The sequence below is a fragment of the Micropterus salmoides genome, unplaced genomic scaffold, assembly GCF_014851395.1.
Source record: "Micropterus salmoides isolate LMB-PRFRI ecotype aquatic unplaced genomic scaffold, ASM1485139v1 Ms_hic_scaffold_10, whole genome shotgun sequence".
Classification (NCBI taxonomy): Eukaryota; Metazoa; Chordata; class Actinopteri; order Centrarchiformes; family Centrarchidae; genus Micropterus; species Micropterus salmoides.
The window spans coordinates 24214316-24234130 of NW_024040041.1; the positions used below are offsets into that span (position 1 = coordinate 24214316).

At 40.4% G+C, this 19815-nt stretch overlaps 1 protein-coding gene across 1 annotated transcript; it reads right to left on the minus strand.

Moving 5' to 3' along the window:
• Positions 1–11652: 11652 nt before the first annotated feature.
• Positions 11653–19135, minus strand: lfng (LFNG O-fucosylpeptide 3-beta-N-acetylglucosaminyltransferase). The gene is made up of 8 exons (XM_038704121.1): positions 18596–19135; positions 14646–14694; positions 14421–14523; positions 14188–14341; positions 14005–14090; positions 13523–13688; positions 13313–13398; positions 11653–13211 (listed from the first exon to the last, which is right to left on the minus strand). Exons 1-8 carry the CDS (start codon positions 19001–19003, stop codon positions 13145–13147), a joined length of 1119 nt encoding a protein of 372 aa, XP_038560049.1. The 5' UTR covers positions 19004–19135; the 3' UTR covers positions 11653–13144.
• Between the last annotated feature and the right edge of the window lie 680 nt (positions 19136–19815).

A 19815-nucleotide genomic window follows, 5' to 3' on the forward strand; every position in this document is an offset into this window, starting at 1 on the left:
GTTTATTTTATGTTAGCACTATTTTTCTTGTGTTTCAACAAGTAGAACAAAGAAACCACTACTGTCCTATTCAACATATATACATTATAAGAGCTGATATGTGATGCAATACAATTATTAGAGCTGCAATGATTACTCAATTAGTTGTCAACTATTTAATTAATCTCTTAAACTATTTTGATAATTAGTCGGTTTAAGTCATTTTTTTTTTAAAGAAAAATTCTTTGATCCCAGCTTCTTAAATTTAAATATGTTCATGTTTCTTTACTTTTCTATGACAGTAAACTGAAAGTCTTTGGGTTGTGGACAAAACAAGACATTTGAGGACGTCATCTTGACATTTTATAGACTAAATAATTAATCGATTAATAATTGACAGATTAATAAACAATGAAAATAATTGTTAGTTGCAGCCCTAACAGTTATAGTCACAAACACTTTTAACCCAGACCAACAAATGGTCATTTTCTACTAGTAGGTTTAAAGAGTAGTATGTGAAGTATATTTTAATGCTACCTGGAGGATTTTAATGTTGCCTTCACTGTTTTTAATTAAGCAGGAGGTCCCTTGAGATACATTTTCTATTTCACAAGAGAGACCTGATCAAAATGGCCGCGTAAGATAGGTGTCACATAGTTACACTAGAGCGCACACCCCGTTCATTTACAATAATCACAGGAGATAAGAGAGAGAAAACTTAACATTCTTCCTGAAACGAATGAGCAGACTCTGGAGACACTGAAAAGTTTCCATCTAGATGATCTAGGGCCTGTAACACTAAGCAAATTTTAAAAAAACAGGAAACATGTATTAGTGCTATATATAAGGAGGTGAACTATAAACAATATAATCATATAACTTGAAGAATAAGCTGTAAACACAAGAAATAATTGCCAAATATTAAAAGGGTGTGTGAATTATAATGTGTCTTTAGTAAAGATGTTTTTTTTTGTTTCTTTTTCTGATGAACAAACTATTATGAATATGTGATGCACATAAAAAAGTTAAAAGTAAGACTGCTGCAAAAGCAAAAATGAAAGAGGTTCATACCTGAGATTTCCTTTTAAGAAAATAAAAGCCTAATTTAATTTCTATGTAAGCTTACCAGTGTATCAGTTGAGGAATAAGTACTCAAATCCTTTACTTGAGCATTACCAAAGTTTACCAAAGTAAAAGTACTTAATTCAAAATGTTACTTAAGTAAAAATACAGAATCATTATCATCAAAATATACTTAAAGTTCCAAAAAATAAAAGTAAACAGTATGCAGAACGGCACCTTTAATATTTAGTGATGTTGTAGTCCAACAATGTGGAGCCAATTTTGGATACTTTGTATACAACTGTGTAGATTAGCAGCACAGTACTGCATCATATCATAAAAGCATATCATGTTTCCAAGTAGGAAAAGTGACAGACAATTGTAGCGGAGTAATAACTATAACATCTGCCTCTGACATGAAGTGAAGCAGAAGTATAAAGTAGCATTAAGAGAAAACACTGAAGTAAAATACAACATGTAATTTACTAAGTTACATTACACTACTGGTGAGTAATTTGGAATGCAGATTTTTTTTTTCTAATTCAGTTCCTTCTAAAGATGTAAGACTGATGTTGTCTACCTTTTTGTACAGAATGTGCATGATTTCTGGAGAAAGTAGCAGAGGTATTTCTCCTGGTAATTATATGTGTATGCAGGCATTTGTTCCTTCTGCAGTGCACTGACACAGTCCCGCATGCACTTTGAGTGGAGCAGAAAGGCAGTGTGTTGTGTTTCTGATCCCTCTGAGCCGACAGCAGGCGAGAGGTCAGAGTCAGCGCCGGGCCACCAGTCTGGTTTTATCGACTTCCTTCATAACGCCAGCCAGCTGCTGTTGCCCCAAACACTGACTTCTTATGTGGAAGTCTGGGGGTTGAAATTGATTATAACAAGATAGATGGAGTGGACCTTCTTTAACTTAAAAACATACTGTATATTTGCATACTGTAGATTTAACATATTTGGACCAGGCTTTGCTGTTTTTTATTATCTGGTCTATAAATGTTTCGCTGAACTTTCATCACTCATTCAAAATGTGTCTTTAGGATGAAAACTGCAGACTACTAAATTTCCTGAACATTTTTTTCTGCTCTTTCAAGCTATTTTCTGTCTCAGTTATTACATCATCTCCTGGGTTCCCTGCTGTTTATTGTGGGGGCCGAACCAAACAAAGCAGTGAACAAAGCATGATGGAGGCAGAGAGGTTTTTACAACCCGTCTTACACACAGACCCAGAGATGCAAATGAAATTTCACACGGTCTCACTGTCGAGGAAATTGAATTACCCTGCTTGGTGCTGGACTGGAGGAATGCATTACTAATGCTTTGAGGTGCGGAGCTGAATGGAGAGGGAGGTGCCTGCACCCTCTGACCACCCCCACCCTCCATCACCCCCACCTCTCACGGACACTTCCTGAGTCTGGCTGGGCTCTCTGCCAGGTGGTTGGACCTTGGCTCTCCTTTTCCTCAATGCCAGGCAGCTGCATGACGACCAGGAGACACACAAGGGCGTTAAAGCCACAGGGCAAAACTTCCATTTAAAAATGCACCCTTTGTAACATTTAGCAGACGCTTTTATCCAAAGCAACTTACAATTGCTATACATGTCAGAGGTCACACGCCTCTGGAGCAACGAGGGGTTAAGTGTCTTGCTCAGGGACACATTGGTGTCTCACAATGGATTTGAACCCAGGTCTCTCACACCAAAGGCATGTGTCTTATCCACTACACCATCACCTCCCATACACTTTGTACTTTTTACTTACTTACTTTTTTTTTCAAGAAATGATGTATCAGAGCATAAACCTGTGGTACAGTACATTACTGGCTGGCATTTTCCAAAGCAGCCTGACATAAATATTTAGATGTGTTTCCTTCTTTTCTGACTACTATTGTATTCCATTCATTTCAGTATATTAACAAAATCAAACTACAGAGATTCACAGTGGAGATTAAGTGGCCCTTTACCTTTTTGTTACATAGATTGCAGGAGGAGATTAGTCAGTTTGTTCTTAAACACACCAACATGAAAGAGGTTTCAAAGGGGTGCCTGGTCTCACCTGCGTTACCACTTTACAATAAGATTACTTTACCGGATATGTTGGATAGTTTTATCCATTGTTTTTCTCACCTAATGGCAATTAATAGCAGCAATACAACAATGAAAAAAACAACAACAACTAAACATGCAATTAAGGAGTTTTACAAGGGCTGTGGTAAAATTGTGATGATTAATGCGAGAAAAAAATAATGTTCATTCAAAGGGGTCCAAATCAGACACTGTTTTTGTGTGTTCACAAGCCAAAACAATTGGGAACCACTGGTTTAATCTTTAATAATGTTTTGGAATACATAAACTCATCATATATTCTGTCAAATAAATCTAATTAAGAAACAAGTATATCATGTCTAAGTGAAATGTACAGAGAGCAGAAGTACCTCTGCTTTCATTCCTTTCACTGCTCATAATGTTTGCTCATTTCTCAACATGTATGCCTTGTCACAGGACAGATGAGGCAGAGGAACAGTGGACGCAAACACAGGACGTGAGCACTGGAGGGAATCCTGCTGCTTTGATGCTGCCATGCTTACAACAGAGAGGGAGTCAGGGAAACAGGGTTCCAGGCTTGTCTCTATTGTGGCCGGGCTCAGGGGGAGGCAGCTGTGTCCTGGGAGTCAGTGGTCACGTTATTCACACCTCACCTCCTCCTTTGTACGCATTACCCGGACCAGTCAGAGGGAGCACGTACCCACTGAAGGATTTATGGAGCTGTCCGGTTATCCCTGTCCTCACCTTTTTACTCCACACGCAGAGCTTTCTAATGCCCTGTGGCTTTCTCAAAGCACGCCCCTTTCTGTCCTGTTTTTTTGTGTTTTTTTTTTTAAGTAATCTGTGTGAAGAATCTGTAATGATCCAACAGTTCACCACCACGTTAAAAATGAACCACATTAGAGACCCTTAGACAAAAATAATATGTGGAAAACATGCTTTGCACATGTTAAATATGTACTGTGCACATGGAAACGTTATGTTGGAACATTTACCAGGTTGTAATATGTGAAACTCATGTAAATTGCCATGTGAAACCTATGGCATTACATGTGAAATGCATGTGCGTCACATGTCCTCTACATCTTTCTTTTACATTAATGTTTCCTTAAGGTGACAAGAAACATTCAAAAGGCAATTTGATTTTAGAGAGAGTAAAAGTTTCTGTATTCAGACACAGCAAAAGCAGTTTTAGTTAAATATTATGATAAAGGTAATCTAAATGGCTGCTCTATTTAGCGCTTTTATCCAAAGTGCTTTACAATCTAAAATTGTCATCTGTTGGCTCAAAGTATTTTCAGTCCATGATTCCATAAGGTCAAAGTTATCACTGCCTGAGGTTGTACAGCACATTTGCATCCTGATTTGCATTTTTGCCAAGCACCATGTCTCATGTTGTTTTTACTTTGATATAAATAATCTTCATATAATACATTTTATGCTTTTGTTTAAACTATAGACACAAAAAACGGACAGTTATCTGACAATTTAAACCACCCTCGCTTATGTAGGGATGTCATTATATAATCCTTTTAGTCATTTTATTTTAAATTTTGCTACACACAAACCAACATGAAGATGAGTAATGACTCCTTAAACACTTTCCGCAGAAGTGCTGAAATTGAAAAGGGTTTTTCTATAACCTTGCATTCAGAAATATAAAATTAATCGGTGACAGGTTATTTTAACCCCTCACCCCTTTAAGCGGTACATAAAGATTTGATAAATAGTTTATAACACACTATCATGTAGCTCCAACAGATACAAGGTCTTTTTAAGTGTTTATTGAAGTAATGTTAACCTGTGACTTGTCACATGAGGTAAAACAGATTATGAATGACAATGTAGCACAGTTATAACTATGCAAACGGAGAAGTTATAGTTGTTGAAAACACTGTACATTAACTACTTAATAGCATGTTGTAAGGAATTTATTATATGTTTCTATAAAGCTTATAAATGATGAGGTGTTAACAATTAATCTTGAACATCACAGGATGACAAATGACATTGATAAAACCATACGGGCAATTCTGGAAATTGTTGTCTTGTTTAGTCGTTAAACAACAAAAAAGACTTGATTTTATCATTTTAAATGAAACAAAGAAATTAAATCAATTCTGACTTTAATTCTACAATTCTGGCATTCAGTTAAAAATCTGAATGTTTTCATATTGAAATTAGTCTAATTAGATTTTTGTTCAGAGCCTGGCAGTATGACTTGAATTTGTCTTAAAAAAACAACACTTGAACTGTGAAAATCAATAATTTCCTGCAGTACATCCCCCAAGTCTCGGTCAGCTTTAGCCAGGTGGGCTGGTCCTCCTCCAAATTCCTCAAGTCCTCCACTCAAGTGCCGCTTACTATGAAGTTCAAGTCCTTGAATAGTCGGGACATGTGATACCTGGATTATAGTAAACTCCCACTTCGTCTGCCTTTAGAGCACATGTTGAGCAGGATTAAGGCCTGTGCCAGTTGCTGTGGGATCTCTCAATGGGCCAGTGGGACTTGTCTCACCGCTCCTAATCCTGCAGACAATGCAGACTGTTAATTGGAGACTGACTATAGCAAAGGAAGACAATGTGCAAGTGGCCGGCTTCTCTGTAATCCCCAGCACTCTGAGGAATGTCCCTCTGTGGCAGCCAGCCATACTTCACCAGATGCACTCCAGCTTCTCACCTTCCACTCTGGGGTTTTCCACTTCACTGACAGTTAGAGCTGACTGTCTTGTTTTTGAGTCAAACAGACACAAAGAGAGAGACTTCACAGAGTTGTGAAATTTCACATATTCCACTCACAGCACTGATGGGAGGTGCAGGAAAGCACACCCACATGTTTGTGTTTTAATCAGCAGGGCACGAACTGTTAACAGACTCACAAGAAAAAGGGTTTCCTGTGACTGTGCTGAAATAATGACATTGTTAAGACCCATGAAGCCCTCATATCCACTGTTTTAAAAAGGTTCTTATATTTTAATGTATATAAACATAATAAAATATAATAGATAATAAATAATAATAGATATAAAGTAAACCTCTTTGTCTCTTTGTAGTTATTTTCTGTCTTGTTGCATTCATTTCTTTGAGGTTGTTTTCTGTTTGTTTTTAGTTGTTTTTCATCTCTCTGTGGTCATTTTGTGCTTCTGTTATCATTTTGCTAGCAATTCCTCACCAGAAAAATAGCCAAATGGTCATTTTCGCTTTGGGACAACTGACAGCCGACCTATTTTGTTGTTTAGATATGAGAATGTGTTCCATTATGTGCTCCTGTTGTCATTTTGCATTTCTTTATCATTTTGCGTCTTGTTTCTTTGTGGTTGATTTGCATCATTCTGGTGGTTTTACGTTCCTTTTTATTTGTGTCTTGTTTTTGGTCTGCGTGGTCTTTTTGTGTCTCTGAAGTAATTTAATATCTCTTTTTAGTCATTTTGCATTTTGCTGCGCGTCATTTTGCATATCTTTGTAGTGGTTTTATGTCTCTTTGTGGGCGTTTGATTTACTTTCCAACTTCAAATGTTATCAGTCACTTCATACAGCCATACCCATGCCACCCGTCTGGCCCTGCCCCTGCCCCTGCTCTGAAACTCTTACTTTTGGGATGCACACAAACAAATGAAGTTGTAATGACAGCATAATATTCAGAATATCCAGTTGTGGGATTTTAAATAAAAATTCTTTCTGATTCAGAAATGTGTGAGAACCTACAGTAGCATAATGCATTCACTTGAAAAAAAAGGCTTCTGCTATGTTTTTCTGAATTAACAAGATAATTATCTCAGGATCACTAGATATGCTTCATGGGGGGGAAAATCTGCGCTGTTTTTCTAAAATTAACGAGATACCTCAAAATCCCAGGAGAAGCTCTCATTTAGCTCAATTTCATGGAAGCAAACATATCCCTGCCGTTTGGTTTAATCTAGTTTTATTTTGGTTTGGGTTTGAGACATTGGGAGATCCTCCTGTCTTTAAGTAAAATAGATGGTATTGTTTGTTTATTGACTCCGTACTAGAAATCATAGGCCTAGCACTGTTGTTGTCGGAGGGTCAGGCTGATTAGCATCAGCAAACTTACCCTACTTCATGCAGGTGAGAGCTTCTTGAAGGATTTTGATGTATCTCATTAATTCAGAAAAACAGAGCAGGGTTTTTTTCCTCAAGTGAATGCATTTGGCTTCCATAAGAACCAGTCACAACAATAATAAAACTCTTAATGGCCTTCAGCTCAGACCATATAGGGTCATTACATGGGTGACGGACAGGACATGCCATGATTTGTTATTTGGTTTCTCCCTGGGGTGGACAAAATATGGGTGGGCAGAGAAGCTGCGTTTGTGTGACTCAGACTAAGACAGACACAAGTCATGCAGGACTTTTATGTTTTGTAAACAGAACGTGATAGACATTTTGGATCCTGGACCCTACCTGGAAGATAAGCAGCCTCAGAAACAGCCTCCAGTCATATTTCACCATAGTTCACTGACAGTTAGCTGGTCGACCAGCAGTGGAAGGCAGCAGTTGGATGTTTGTGTTCATGTAATCTTTCACCTGTTGCCACATAATACATATGCAAAACAGCATTACTGAAATCATTCCACAGATAAGAGCTGAACGACGTTACACTTAAGTTATACTGTCAGTCATGGTACTGACTTCTTATTTAAAGACACGTCACATGTTACACTGGAAGAACTACTGAAATCCCTTACTTATGTTAATGTAATATTACCTCAGTTTTAACATACTCCATTAAAAGTTTTACTTTAAGGAATAATTTTTTGTGTTCTGAAATTTGCTTGTTCGCTTTCTGGTAAAGAGTTAGATCAGAAGATGCCACTTTCATATCTCTCCCTTTAATATGAAGCTCCAGCTAGCAGCTGGTTAGCTTAGCTTACAGTGCCTTGCGAAAGTATTCGGCCCCCTTGAACTTTGACCTTTTGCCACATGGCAGGCTTCAAACATAAAGATATAAAACTGTAATTTTTTGTGAAGAACCAACAACAAGTGGGACACAATCATGAAGTGGAACGAAATTTATTGGATATTTCAAACTTTTTTAACAAATAAAAAACTGAAAAATTGGGCGTGCAAAATTATTCAGCCCCCTTAAGTTAATACTTTGTAGCGCCACCTGTTGCTGCGATTACAGCTGTAAGTCGCTTGGGGTACGTCTCTATCAGTTTTGCACATCGAGAGACTGAAATTTTTGCCCATTCCTCCTTGCAAAACAGCTCGAGCTCAGTGAAGTTGGATGGAGAGCGTTTGTGAACAGCAGTTTTCAGTTCTTTCCACAGATTCTCAATTGGATTCAGGTCTGGACTTTGACTTGGCCATTCTAACACCTGGATATGTTTATTTGTGAACCATTCCAGTGTAGATTTTGCTTTATGTTTTGGATCATTGTCTTGTTGGAAGACAAATCTCCGTCCCAGTCTCAGGTCTTTTGCAGACTCCATCAGGTTTTCTTCCAGAATGGTCCTGTATTTGGCTCCATCCATCTTCCCATTAATTTTAATCATCTTCCCTGTCCCTGCTGAAGAAAAGCAGGCCCAAACCATGATGCTGCCACCACCATGTTTGACAGTGGGGATGGTGTGTTCAGGGTGATGAGCTGTGTTGCCTTTACGCACACATAACGATTTGCATTGTTGCCAAAAAGTTCGATTTTGGTTTCATCTGACCAGAGCACCTTCTTCCCACATGTTTGGTGTGTCTCCCAGGTGGCTTGTGGCAAACTTTAAACAAGACTTTTTATGGATATCTTTAAGAAATGGCTTTCTTCTAGCAGGTGCATTTATACGGAGACTTGATTTCACACAGGTGGATTCTATTTATCATCATTAGTCATTTAGGTCAACATTGGATCATTCAGAGATCCTCACTGAACTTCTGGAGAGAGTTTGCAGCACTGAAAGTAAAGGGGCTGAATAATTTTACAATTTTTCAGTTTTTTATTTGTTAAAAAAGTTTGAAATATCCAATAAATTTCGTTCCACTTCATAATTGTGTCCCACTTGTTGTTGATTCTCCACAAAAAATTACAGTTTTATATCTTTATGTTTGAAGCCTGAAATGTGGCAAAAGGTCGAAAAGTTCAAGGGGGCCAAATACTTTCGCAAGGCACTGTAGCATCAAAGCTAGCCTGGCTCTGTCCAAAAGATACAAAGTCTGCCTACAAGCACATTTAGTGTCTCAAATGGTTCTTCCTCTCTGTCAAAGCTCTGTCCTCTGTCCAAACTGTCTCCCCATGTGGGGCTGAGAACTTGGCCTCAGCTCAGTGTGTAAATTGAAATGCTAATAGCGTACCCATAAAAGCTCAGTCTTACTGTATTTATTATTCTGCAGCTGCTGGTATGGGAACAGACATAATTGCAACAGCAAACGTTAAGGAAAGATAAACAGTGGAAAACCACCAAAGGACAGTAATCACATATAACAACTGCCATTCATTCAAAGTTGCTCACAGATGTGACAGATTGGTATGTTTGAAGGATTACTGATGCAGAGGGGTTACAAATGAGCTGGGGGAAATGCTTTTAGGCTAATTTAAATCTCATGCGCCCACTTCATTTCCTCTCTTTGTAATACTGCACATGCAGACTTCTTACTGAACCATAGCTGCCTTTTACTGATTTGAATGAATGTGATTGTGTACTAGTTATGACTTCTAACATTTACTACTGAGCTGTAAAAAAGAGTGAGAGACATTGAAAGAGAGACATTGTTTATTTATGTAAAAACCTTCCTCTTTTATAGGAAAACATCAAACTGCTGCTGATCTGATTACTGTTTGCACGTGCCAATTTCATAATACAAGAGTTTTATGCTTAAGCCACATGCCTTCTTTTCCCATGGGTGCAGTGCCAGAGGAGGGATCCCTCTCTTCCTCTTGTTAGCAAGCTGAGTGAAGCTGATCCACTCAACTGTTATAGCTTCCCATAAAACTGCTATGATTGTTCTATATTTTATACAATGTATGATTTGAAATTTCTGTACAGATTTATTGGAAACATTTCATGAGTCAACAGAGAGAGGAAAGAGGGTGCCAATGACAGATGTCTGTTTGAACATGAGATGTAGACACATAAAAGAAGCCATTTTTCCCACTATACATCTCTGGATGGCAAAGCTGTGATTATGGTTTGTGGTGGGGATGTTTGCTCCAAGTAATTTGTCTCCCATGCAAGGCTTTGGTGATGGATCTTCGGCTCGGTGTCTGCCAGAGTTCAGCCAGCATTCAGGTTGATTTTTTAAAAATTGTGTTTTATGCGCATAATCTCAGAAATTGCAAGTAATTTGGCTGAACTGTATAGTAAAATCCTATCAGGCAGCTTTTTCAGACCAAAAATGAACACCTCCAAAAAAAAAAAAATAGTCCATTATAAGTCCAAAAGGGCTTCAGACAGCGCTTATTATTATATATTATATATTCGGATTGATGGACAAACATGTAACATGCATCTTAATGTTGTAGCTGGCTGCCGTGGAGCAAATTTTACCTATTTTATACATTGTTAAAAAAGCTTTAGCTACTGTATAAAACCTGATATTTTATATGATAAAAGTTTATTGAAATAATTAATAATTAGTAGAACACCTGTAAAATAAATGTAGTGGAGTAAATAGCAGTACTATCTAAAGTGTGAGACTGTGGGCTTCCCCTCAGACCAAGCTTAGAAAAACCTTACCGCCTTTTAGTGTAGTTCAATTTCTTGCATGTATATGGGGTCATGTAGCAGCTCCTTGATCCCTTATTGAGTTAAAATAAAATCTGTTTGTTAGAAACCCTTCATGAACATCACATTCACCTCAAGTCTCTGAGCCTCCCCTGACACTGTTTGTATTTGCCTTTGAGTAGTAGTAGTATCCTAGCATAAAATCAAATACTCAAGTACACGTAACAATTGTATATTAAAGGTACTTGAGGAAATGTCGCCTACTTTGCACCACTGATTTTACATTTATACGTCACACTTTTATTTGCTAAATCTTTTGCATATTTGCTTCCTGGTAGACAGTTAGTTCTCATCTGTCCTTAAAAGTAGCTAGTCTACCTATCAACACGTCTAAAGCTCACTGACGTTGTGACTCGTTTGTTAAATCGGTACAAAAACACTGTTTTATGGGGAGTTTTAACTACTAAATATTATATCTGCAGCTGCCAGGCAACCAGTGGAGACTCCAGGAAGTTACTGGTCCTAGCATAATGCCCCATAAAAGCGCAAAACTTTTTTATACTTCGGTTTTTGTATGGATAAACAATAACAGTTGATTAGTGAGCTTTAGAGCTGCTGGTAGACCAATTTTATTACCTCTGAACAGAGCCAGGCTAGCTGTTTCCCCGTTTCCAGTCTTTATGGTAAACTAAGTTCGCTGTCTGGCACTGGCTATATTTAGCAAACAGACATATGGAGTGGTATCAAACTTCTCATCTAAAAAGAGAACAATGTTTCCAAAATGTCCTAATAACTTTATATACGGTTAGCTATATTAGTCCGGTGGGGCTGAACATTAAATGCATCATCTTGAACTTGGAAGGACAGTAAAATAAAAACATGACCAAATATGTAAAGTTTCTCAGTGGTTATGCACTTTTATTCAAAGTTTTAGGTCCCACCGTGGGTCCTGTGGTAGTTAATACCAGGATCAGCTCATAATCCCTGAGAAGCCAGAATTGGGAATGAACTGTTCAAACCCTCCAGATACTGGAGAATAAACCACAGTCATTTAACACCGTAAAACGCAGTACAAAAATCATGTCCAGGTCATTAAAAGCGTATGTAAACCACAACAGGAAAATAACATTCTAAACATTATACATCACTACTAATTTAATAATAGTCACAGTACACAATACTGTCTTCAATATGTACAGCGTAACCCAATATGGGTAAGAGACAACACAGAGGATACAAACACCTCCATGTGGAAACACTGATGTTACTCTTGTTAAGTTCTCACCTCACAAGCCTCAACCAGTGGCTATTATGTGTAAATAAAGAACATTAATGTTAATAACATAGAGGCACATCAGTCTTTTGTGCAAACTATTACAGACTGTGGCTCAGATTACACACATGGTAATTATTTAGGTGGCATTGATTCATCCAAGCTAGAAGTCATTTTTTCTCCACTGTTGAGCTTTATGAGGTGAGCGTCTTCCCAGGAGCAAATATCAGTTCATTTGAAACTCAGCTGTGCAATTTTTAAACATACAAAAAAAAATATTACAAAGTAATTCAAAAGCTGATTGTAACCCCAAATCAAAATCTCGTCCACTCATTATTTTTCCCTGATTGTTACAAATGCAAGGAGTGTTATTAAATACATAAGAATGAATAGATATTAAGATTTTGAGGGTTATTAGTCTTTTTTTCCCCTAGTTTGCACACAAATCTGAAGCATGTCATTAAAAGATGTAAATTAGGTCAGTTTACCAAAAAAAATATCAAAAAAGGGAAAAGTGCTTTTGTCCTGATATACTTCAGATTTGGTCACCCAATGATGCATTTGGAAAGCTCAGTGTGTTGGAGAAATAACGCTGTAAACTTAAAAGTACAACAATATCTTCATATTAGAGCATTTGTCCGGAGTCATTAGAGTTAAAAGATCTAAACAAAAATGCTTAAAAAAGCCAATTATATGTAATAAAAGCCAAAAAAGACATTTTTAAAAGCTAAAACAAAAAATTAATGTTAATGCAAAGCTGGCAAAAAGGCTTGAATATATGACAGTACATTCTATGAGAATTGCAAATACATTTACAAGCAACATATACATCACAAAGCTCAACTGATTGCCTGCAAAGCTTAACGCTGAAAGCTACTTCCTGCCGAGAGCTGGAGTCCTCCATCCCGAGCATTATGGGATGAGGTCCTAGCTCCGGACGGGAAGGAATAGTCCCAAGGCGGGCCGCACAGCAGCCCAGTAAAACTATTAAAGACCGCACAACTGCAGCAACAATACAGCAGCCGTGCAGTCTAATACCAAACACTGGTCCCCACGAGCCTTTCAGATACCGAGGCACGACGGGGACGAGGATGAGAAAGGAGCAGTCGCCCTAAAAGGCAACCTGAGGGGGACACCATGGGGTGTCTGGATACAGGAGACAGTGCACAGACCTGAACCTGGAAGACAGAGATAAGAGGGTTCGTGTTAGAGCTGCTGAAAGCTGTTGAAACTGAGATTAAAACTGTGCCACGTCATTAAAAACAAGACCGTCTCTCACCTTGATGGATCCTCCTCCACAGGGAAAGCCCCTTTCAAATTGATGATGTTGCTCTTGTTTTCAAACATCCCATAACTGAGAGTGATCTGGAAAAAGAAAAAAGCATGAGCAACATAGAAAACACCACTGTCACACTGATTCATGACTTCATAAAAAGGACACTGGTTATTTTATTTTTGTTCTTTTAAAGATTAGCTATAAGCCTCTCACCTGCTTGTGTATCTCAGATTTTGACACTTGTTGCAGGTTCTCCAGGTGGGAGTGAAACAGGTTGCTGCGAGTCAGAGGAACCCCCAGAACCGACTCGATGATGTAACCGATGGTGCAGTCGTCAGGCAGGCGGATCTTCTCCGCTGTATTCATGAAGTGACCGCCACTGGAAAGACAAATAAATAGACACCGGGTCAGAGTTGATGTAACACACCTACTGGTGGCCAAAAAGTGTATTATTCAATATTTCTAAACAGAGAACCTGGACAACCTTGCCTTCTTTGTACTTAGATAAGCTAATTATTTATACTGAACAAACAGTCGTGATTTTATTTTGCAAAGCAAACAAATATATTTCCTAAACGTGTTTCTTTAAACTTTTTTGACCATTGAGGCATTTTTCCTATTTTCATCTTCAAGACTGAGGTACAAATGTCTCCGCAGTACAGTAATAATACAGGATGCGTGTGTCTGTATCTTACCTTGCCCATGGGCTCATCTTCAGTGCCAGACCCCGGCTCACACAGAAACCTGCTCCTCCAGTAGCAAACCAGAAGTTTACTGGTTTCTGTAGGGGCGCAGAAAGAGTGTGTTAATATGCAGAATTATCTGACAAGTAGTCTGATCTTGACATTACGCAACAAAAGCAAGAACCTTCTACATACCATCTTATTGTCCCCCAGCCTCTCTGTGGCCTCGATGGGGCGGTCGAGGCTGGGTTTACCGAGGTACATGTCCTGGGTGTGGGGGTACTGGGACAGGAACTTCACCAGAGTCCGAACATTCACATAGTTGTCATCATCTACGTGACAGAACCACCTGAGAGGCAGAAACACAGGAATGATTAGATCCTGAGATATTGAGACTAATAAATGTAATGTAAATAAATATTACTTACTTTTTCCCAGACTCTATGAACTTGTCATATTCCACCGCCATCTTGCAAGACAGAGCTTGTCGGCTATGGGCTGCAGAGCAGTTGGTGTTGATTGCATGACTCCCTGTGGCAACAATGAAATAAGTAAAGATGACACCATCAATGGAGGCTCTGTGTATTTTAATAGGATATTTCACTGACGCAGAAAACTCAAAGCAGTATTTTTATGACCCTCATAAAACTTACCAATTTTCTTTTTCAGCTCCTCGTCTTCTCCGTCTGTGAAGATGTAGGTCTGCAAACAAACAAGGGAAATTACAGATAAGTGGACTTTTCTTTACAAACAAAACGACTTCGGATGGTCATGTGAAGCAGTCACACGATCAAATTCAAACAGTGTGTCCAAAGTCCTCCTTCCTCACATCCAGCATGGTGTGATTAGCATCAATCAACATGTCTTTTATGCAGTGGAAAACGCATTGAGTTAAACAACCCCCTGCTCTAATAAAAGCCTTTTGTCCCACATTTCACTCTCTCCATGGCAACTATGCTGCCGCGCCGAAGCATCGCAGACATAGAACAAAGCAGGAGGCAGACTGTCCGCCCCCACACACACACACACACACACACACACACACACACACACATCCCATTCATGTATCCCATCCCCCGGCTGAGCCCCTTCACTCTGCTGGACCTGCTGCCGGGCTTCAACGTGTTGAATACAGCTAAAACAGTCGCATACAGATCTGACAAACCACCAACACAATCCTCTGATAGCCCGCTGCTGAATGACTGACAGACTCAAGAATCAACCCACGAGACTCCAGGCGCTTGTTAAATGTAGCAGTTAGTCATAAAAGGTGTTACCAACAAAGGGCACCTTACAGGAACACACTTTCAAAAAGGAGCAGGGGAAGATTAGACTCGTCTTTATGATAGCTTACACTGAGCAGGTGCAAGCTGCTGAATAGTGATGATGAAAAGGCTACCGGCTAACTGCCAGTGGTCTGTTTACTCTTCACCTCAGGTGAGGCAGCACCTGCCCAACATCACGCTACCTTATCTTCGCCACGTGTCTCTACACGCCAGGTCATGATTCCTTAACCCTCACTGACTGAGCACTTTTGTCAAACTATAACCCACATCCCTGCAAATTCTCTACCCTGCTGCTGAGCGATTTGTGCTCTGCATCTAGAAACAGGCCGCTGACTATTCTTTCAACTCCACTTTGCTTTTTCGGCACAAGGCAAAGTCTGCCTGAGCTGTTTGTGGAGCAAACTCTGGGCAGATGTTGCTGGATGTTAGAGCCATGAGCCTGTATTTATTTAAGGAAGAATGGTGAAGGGATCAGAGGCTGGTGCTGTTTGCATTAAAGCCCACTGAATAGACAGCCTAATCACCAAGGCAGCTGCCCGAGCTGCCAGGGCACTGACAGAAAGAGAGTGGGGTGGGGGTGGGGGGTCTCACTGGTGATTAGTAAATCGAAAACCGTGTGTGGCCATTCACCCCCAACTTCATCTCCTATCCTGCCCCCCTCTAAGGCTACATACACGGCCAGAGCCTCTTGAATAGAACAATGCTGTGAGTTTTCATGCTGGGTAAAGTCTCCACTGGGTAAATTCTAAATATGTTTGCCAACATTTGCATACAGCTGCAGGAGTTAACTAAAGAGAACCCACGCAGGGAAGTTTTTTTTCTGTCTTTGTTCTATTACTGAAACTTAAAAGAACAGTTACTTTCATGGAATACTAATTCATACCAAAAAAAGAAAAGAAAAGCTGCCTGTGTGTGAAGCAGAGATAAGAGGCAAGGGTGCACGGGGGGGGGGGGGGTGTACACTCCTGACCACAGGAAGGCCTGGCACAGCCCTGTCTGAGCTGAACGTGGTGCCTGGCTGGCTGTCTCCAGCTCCACAGGAAGGAAGGGCATCAGCCTCCCCTCTCTCCATCAACCACTTCCACCCTGATTCTTTCGCCCCTTCAGAAATTCAAAGCATTGTCCGCCCTTTTTGTCTGGGCAAATGTGCATGTGCAGCGGGACAAAGTGTAGCAAAAGATGAGTTAAATGGCAATGCAAACAGTGAGTCTCTTCTCTTCTAAAACAACAGATTTTTAAAACCAGGCTGTCCTCTTCAATGACCACCACCCACTTTCTGACCACTTGTACTTCACTACTCTACAGTGAAACCATCTGATTAACTCAAGTAGAGTGCCATGGGTTTTTTTCTGAATGCTAAAAGCACTCACTGTTGGAGTTCTTGTCATACTCTTAAGAGGGGAATGCATGCCACAAAAAGAAGATGTTAGTGCCAGCTGCAAAATGAATTTACGCTCTGATAAAAGCAGCTAGAGTCAGCCAGTTTTACAAATCTATTCACTGCTGATCTACACTCAGGAAGTACTGTGATCCATTTTGTTCTTTTGGTTTATTACCCTGCTCTCGGTGTGAAGATATTGCTCCAGAGTGAATAATGGGGAAACAATAGAAAACAGAAGGAGGTACTGTATATGAAAAAGTTATGAAATTACTTAAGAAAAAGTGGCTTTCTGTTTCAAAAGCACCAATTCACAGATAACTGGGTCTGATATTTATTAGCCACAAAAGGGTAACCTTTTACATAAAGACACCAACTGGTTGGATTTACAAAAATGCTATTTATCCTCTGAATGGGCTCAAAGATTAGGAATGCCACAGGCACTATTGCGTCAACACAGCTATCACAGAGATTATCTACCTCCCTGTTCTCGTGTAAACAGCAAGAAATAGCATCTGCATACAAATAAAGAGATCTAGAAAAATAACAGCAGTCAGAAATAAAAAAAATCTTAATACTTGTCCCTTGTGGCCACTGCTACAAAAGCAAACCAAACTCCACAGATGTTCATCAGCTGAGCGTGAGAATCAAACCTGAACATGGAGGATGGCCATATGTACATGGTGGGAACTCAGAGCATCATATGGCTGGCATTACGGCCATCCTTTGTTCTGTCTCTCCTGACCACCTGTCACCCTTCCTCCAGGAACTCCCTCTTGCATTGTGGGCTCAGCCTGTCCTTTTTGTCCACACAGCCACCCACCAGCTGCCTGCCTATAAGCCCTGCTGCTAACTCTGTCGGGTAGGTTAACTAACATCATCCAGTACAGTGATTACAACCAATTAGCATGATCATTACACATATAGGCAGATGTTGTAGAGCATGGTTTGGCCATTAAAACGAGCTATGCAGGTAATTATGTCTGATCATGTGAGAGCCAAGCGATTGTGACAGCCTATTATTATCACAGCTTTCCTTGAGAAGGAACCTCTCCCTCAACCTGGTGCTAGAGAGAGACATGGTTTGAAGGAGAGAAAACCTGTGTGAGAGCACCTGAGGCAAAGAGACTATGAGAAAGCACATATGACACCTATAGGTGCAGGGTAAAATCAATTTGACTAGCAACTGTTTTCTCCACAATGGTCATGCATGTCTTTGTGCACCCTCTAAAGAAACTTGATTCTCTAGGCCACATTTTCATACTCAGCGTGCTGCTTCCCAGCACAAACTTGCATTTAGATGCACCCCTTTGTCCCAGGCATACCCTTAACGAAGCCCCCGTTTCCCCATCCCTCCAGTAAGCTTGACCCAGACTCAGCTCCCACGTTCCCATGGAGAGAGGGGAGACAAGGGGCTGGGAAAGCTTTTCTTTCCCCTTCAGAAAGACGCTTTGTTAGTCCTGGAAGGGGGACAGTGCTGGAGTCGGTGCTGTGAAGCATCCATTGCACCAGGGGCATTCACAGGGACACCCAAAAAGAGGAGGGATAATAGAGAGTGGGGAGAGAGGGGGGCTGAGAGAGGGAGAAGAGGGAGTTCTGAAACTGCTCCCTCCGTTCTCAGGGACATCATTTAGAGGAGAATAAAAACTGACAGAGCTGAAGAAATTCGGCATCGTTAACAGGGGCTGTGTGGCCATTTCACTGTGTCATCTGGTGACAAGGAGAACAATGCTTAACTGTAAGCAGCCATCACTTGCATGTGTACACTGTCTTATTGTTCAGTTCTGCAGCACAGGCTCAGCAACAATGACTTCAGTCCACAAACAAGTAGATCAGTTCTTAAAATCAGAATTTTTAACGCATTATTTAATATAGAGATGATTCTGCATGCCAAATGAATTAAACATAAATGGAATCGAAATTTGCAATATTGCCTTACCTGCTGCATATTTCTTGAGATCCATGTGTCTAGAAGCAGATTCAGCCTGGACTGATGGAACTTCTTGGTGGTCTTCACAGCGACGAATATGTCATCAGCGCCGATGTCCTCAGCTGGAGGCGGATCGGCGGTGGACGCAGAGGAGCGCGCGGGTTTCTCCACCTCCCTCCGTCCGCGGGTCAGTTTGGTGAAGTACGCTGAGAATCCTTTCTTCACCTGTGCTTCCCCGAGTTGTGCGCCCCCCTCTTCCTGCGCGACATCATGGAGCAGAGAGCGCGCGTCTTCTCCGTTCGTCTCCTCATCCACCTGGACCCGGTGTTGCTGCACAGCAACCAGGAGCAGCAGCATGCAGAGACATGCTGTGCAGGCTACAGAGATGGCTGTCTTCTTTCCATTATTCTTCAACATGATTAAACTTTTAAAAAAACCTAACAACTATGAATCGGCGCAACGAATCCCCAATACAAAGTCCATGTGTTGTTTTTTTCTTAATAAAACCGAAAAGATCCGTCAGGGTGCATAGCGTAATCGCAAATAAGCGATTTGTTTCAAGGGGAAATATATAAGTTCCCATGCTGGCCACGCCTCATGGGAGGTCGTTGAATGCAGCATGCCAACCAGTGACGCAGCTGTGGGGCGTGGCTAAAGCTTTGTGCGCGTGTCTGTGTCACTTACAGATGTCAGTTTGTCTTTTACAGATAAAACAGAGTAAAAAAACGGACCCAAAGAAAACAAAAACTGCAGGTGGTGACGAGGAAAGGTGTGTTTCACACTGCACATGTATCATTCACACAGCGCTGTGACTCTCCGGGAAAAAAAGGTTTATCCTCCAGATCTAAATTTGCAATCAGACTTTAGACTTGTGAAGCTATTTGAATCCAGCCAAGTGTGAGCTGGGTGTTCACTAGAGAAACAGCCTCTATTGTTCTTCACTGACCTTGTGGGGACTCTAAACAGTTGGCCATTCCCGAACACTTGTTATTCAAATTCTGGCCTTCACAACTGAGTGCCTTCTGGTGCTGGGACGTTGACCAAAAGACATGAGCTCCATTTAGACCAACATGCAGCTGGTGGAGCTCAGTAACCCCTCGACTCCCAGCAACCACCAGATTTATACATTTTAGTGTCAAACAAACATCTGGTTAAATAGAGATCTTAAGTTTTAAATTTTGGTTCAATCCAAATGTCCTCACCCTGATGCATTTAACAATTTCCAAAGT

What these genes read in the sequence shown, in the direction of transcription:
- lfng (XM_038704121.1), bottom strand. Translation starts at nt 19,003, where the DNA reads ATGTTGAAGAATAATGGAAAGAAGACAGCCATCTCTGTAGCCTGCACA. An exon ending in GGAGCTGAAAAAGAAAATTG is followed by an intron (nt 14,524 to 14,645) that starts GTAAGTTTTATG and finishes TTGTTGCCACAG; the next exon opens with GGAGTCATGCAATCAACACC. An exon ending in TTCATAGAGTCTGGGAAAAA is followed by an intron (nt 14,342 to 14,420) that starts GTAAGTAATATT and finishes TCTGCCTCTCAG; the next exon opens with GTGGTTCTGTCACGTAGATG.